At 35.5% G+C, this 3,993-nt stretch overlaps 1 protein-coding gene across 1 annotated transcript; it reads right to left on the reverse strand.

The window, feature by feature from the left end:
• Positions 1 to 1,874: 1,874 nt before the first annotated feature.
• Positions 1,875 to 3,481, reverse strand: LOC149945522 (uncharacterized). The gene is made up of 4 exons (XM_090175846.1): positions 3,358 to 3,481; positions 2,392 to 2,634; positions 2,105 to 2,314; positions 1,875 to 2,036 (listed from the first exon to the last, which is right to left on the reverse strand). The coding sequence occupies exons 1-3, from the start codon at positions 3,408 to 3,410 to the stop codon at positions 2,110 to 2,112; spliced, it is 501 nt and encodes a 166-aa protein (XP_090031972.1). The 5' UTR covers positions 3,411 to 3,481; the 3' UTR covers positions 1,875 to 2,036; positions 2,105 to 2,109.
• Positions 3,482 to 3,993: the final 512 nt, after the last annotated feature.

The following is a 3,993-nucleotide window of genomic DNA, read 5'->3' on the forward strand; positions in this document are numbered from 1 at the left end:
GAACTATTCCTTCGTAATTCAAGACGAAGCACAACTGTTCCATTGGGACAATTCTCAAGCGACAGTGCATCCCTTCGTAATCTACTTCAGGGTAGTCGAAAACGGAGAACTTAACCACTTAAATTTTTGTATTATCAGTGATACCAGAACACATACAACCAATACTGTTCACAGTTTTTTAACTTATCTAATTCCAAATATAAAAACACATGTTCCTAATGTTAGAAAGCTAATTTATTTTACGGATGGATGTGCTGGACAGTATAAAAACAAATACAACTTTTCTAATCTCTGTTGCCACAAACAAGATTTTGGTTTGGACGCTGAATGGCATTTTTTTGCCATATCTCATGGCAAGGGACCTTGTGACGGAATTGGCGGAACAGTGAAGCGTAAAACAGCAAGAGTCAGTCTTCAGCGACCAGTGACTGGACAGATTTTGACTCCAACAGATATGTTTAATTTCTGCCTATCAAACTTCGAAAATATCAAGTTCATCTATGTTAAAAACGAAGAAATTGAGCGACAAAAGGAACTTTTAAAAGAAAGGTTTTCTAAAGCCATAACAGTAAAAGGAACTCGAGGGTTTCATAAATTCGTTCCGAAATCGTTAAATGAAATCATGGTTTCTCCGTTATCTAATGACGATTCGCTAACCACAGTTAAGGTTTCGACTTTAGAATTGTCAGATACTCGAAATCAAGAGGCTGAAAACTTTAAAGTGGGAAATTTGGTAGCCAGCGTCTACAAAGGCCAACTTTACGTTGGATTAATTGAGGAAGTATCAGAAGAGTTTGGAGACTTCTTTGTAAACTTTTTGCGTCCCCCTGGTATTTCGGACAAATACACATGGCCCAGAAGGATCGATAGCAGTTGGGTGTCAAGTGAAAATGTTCTATGTGCAATTGAAATTCTTGTAGGTTTACCAAATTCGAAAGGCTATCAAATCAAAGAACACGATAAAAATAAAATTACCAAAGCCTTTTCCATGTATAAAGAAGTTTAAGCTGTTTTGTGTAAATAAAAAATTAATTGGTGTGTAAACTATAAAAATAAATGGTTTTGGTATTTCATTTTGTGTGTGGGGGGGTAAATTTCAAAAATTAATATCTCGAAAACTACAAATATTACTTTGAGATTTTGAGTGATTATTATGTATTCGATAGTGGGAATTTTAAAAATGCTAAAATCGTTGACCTACGACTGAGGTGTCTGGGCAAGGTCAAAGGTCAAATTATTTAAAGGCCCAGATTTTAATGACATTTACGTCAAATGACAACTCTGATTAAATATTCATATTAGGGTGCGCATTGTCTTTAAAATGAGGTATTACATGTGATTTTGCGATAATTATGTCATAAGATATACTAGAAAACATTTAGGGGGTCAAGGCGAACTTTTGAAAAAACGCGTATGCTGTATCTCGTAAACGGCTGAACCGATCGTTATGAAACTGTCAAAATCGTTTTCCTAGGCCCAAAAAACCTTGTATACAAAATTTTGGCGAAATCGAAAGGGGTCGGGTGTTAAAATTAAAAAAAACTAGGTCGTTTTGTCATGGAATGACCCCAATGTCAGGTCATATAAATTTTCAAGGTCACCGGAAGTGATGTAACGTGGTTCGTATTTCCAGAAAGCCCCCATTTTGACTCGTAAGACAAACAGTTCTTGGTTACAAATCACTAACCTAATTTAAAAATACTTTGACCCATCGTGTACCTTATCACATCCTTATTTTGTCATGGGCTCTTGAACTATAAGGCTTGAGAAAAAAACGTTATAAGAATATATATTTACGTTTAAGATTCATTACAGTTAGTTTGATTATCTTTAAGAAAAATAATTTTGATATTTGTTCCAAAGGGTCCAAAAGATATTAAATTTTGTAATTCAGGGCCTTTCTACAATTTTTTGAACTTTTCATTTCGAAGTCTGATTTGTTTCTGAATTTGCTCAGCCACCTTCGTTTGGCATCTGTTGGCTTCATTACTTCACGTGAACCATTTTTGTTGATCTTTAGGAAGTCCTTTAATGTCCTTTATGAAAAATAAAACTAGTTTAACTAATGTTTCGAGGCCTTTAAATCTGTAGCGGTGGTTATTACGTCCTCTATGGTTGGCCGTCCTCAGGCCTGTCCAAAGACATTGTTTCTTCCGAGTCCAATAATTTGATCATATCGCTTTCCTCTTGACTTTGGTCTCCCTTCTGAAAAATTCTTGTTAAACTGGTTAATAAAGATTTACACTTACCTTTTCTTGATTTCCTTGGTTTTTCATGTCGAGTGTCCTCATCCTTCGATTGCTGTTTTGGTGTCCTGTATAATAAATTAAAAGGTCAAAACTATTGATCAAGTTCCGGCGAGGCATTTAAGATAGTATTGTTGCTTGTTACGTCCGTTGGGGCTGATCGTCTTCGGGTACACGCGACGAGATGGTTTCAAAGTCCCTTCTGGCCCATGTGGCCAGGATCAACGGAATGTTGCGGCGCTGGTTAATTTCTCTTTTCTCTTGACTTTTGTCTCCTTTCTGAATCAATCTTGTGAGTCTGGTTAAACTTAATTTAGACTTAACTTTTCTTGATTTCCTTTGGTGTCCATCTTGAGGGTCTTCATCTTTCAATTGGTGTGTCGGTGTCCTGTACAATAAAAGAATGGGTTTAACTATTAATCATTAATTCTTGTTTTGGTGGATTTTAAGTTTATATTGGTTGTTGCAACATAATCGATAGTCTTATCTGCAACTACATAACGTGCAGCGAAAACTAGTTGGACTCTAAACTAAGCTATATTGTGTACAGACTACACCCAAGCGTACAAGTTCCCCTCACTGGATTTTGGCCTGTCTAGTAGAAGCCCCATACTGATTTCTCATTTATAGAGTTGCGGAAAAGTAAATTTTTAGTAACTATTCTTCAACTGTATTATTGACTTGTATATAGCCACATACGAACAATGATATAGTTTTGACGTCACAAAAAGACAAAAAGTAGTTCTGATAAATTCGGGAGGAGTCCTAAAACTAGGAATCCTTGAAATAGTTAAGGTGGTTTTTTGTCTAAAAGGGACTAGGAACCACTGTATGGCATTTTTGACGACGCAAAGTTAAGAAACAGAGCCCCTTCTTTCGCTTTTGGGCAAAGACCTAATTCCCGCTGCCAGCATTGTGTCAATGTTAGTAATTATAATCTAAATTAGTTTCCCAATATTAACGTTAGTATTAATCCAATCTTCCACCACGAAGAAAACATAGTTGTAGCTTGGATTAATAAGTTTTACCGAAGTTAAATCAAAGAACTATCATAACGTAAACCAAAATGTCCGAGGAAGTTACATTTCTAAGAAAGTTTTGTATAACTTACGTGTTTACTAATGGTGACGACTCTTTATACGTCACTGCCCAGTGGGTGTTCATTTTCGTAATTAATCGCTAAAGCGTGGTACAAGAACAATGAAAATAGCCAGGACATAAAACAATGTCTTTCAATAAAGTCACTTCTGGTTTTAACGTTTCTTTATTTTCTTATTTTTAAGTTTCGGAGCGCGTGAAAGAGTCGCGAGGAATATTATACTATCAAAGCTATGTCTCGTGACGTCAGAGAAATTCGAATGACGCCATCTATTTAGCGCGGGTATATGGCGCGTGCACACGCTCTAAGATTACGTACGTCATGTGACGTAAGACAAACATTTTTTGTTTCAATTTTTTGATCCATTTATTTTATAAAAACATATTCTTTTGGTTTATTTATTCAGATGACGCCATATATTTAGCGAAATCGAAAGTATTAACAAGGGCGAATTTCACAAATACCAGATGTTTCAAAATCATAACTACTTCTAATTGTACTTTAAAAAATGCTGTAACGATTACGTTACGCGAGATATTCATGTAAAACGTTTTTATAAAAACTAATATATTTCATTTTTCAAATGTGAAAAATATTCCAGAGTCATAAAAATCAAGAAATGGGACGAGGCGTCGGTGTAACAACGTA

The sequence above is a fragment of the Leiobunum rupestre genome, chromosome 5, assembly GCF_980474605.1.
Source record: "Leiobunum rupestre chromosome 5, qqLeiRupe1.1.hap1, whole genome shotgun sequence".
Classification (NCBI taxonomy): Eukaryota; Metazoa; Arthropoda; class Arachnida; order Opiliones; family Sclerosomatidae; genus Leiobunum; species Leiobunum rupestre.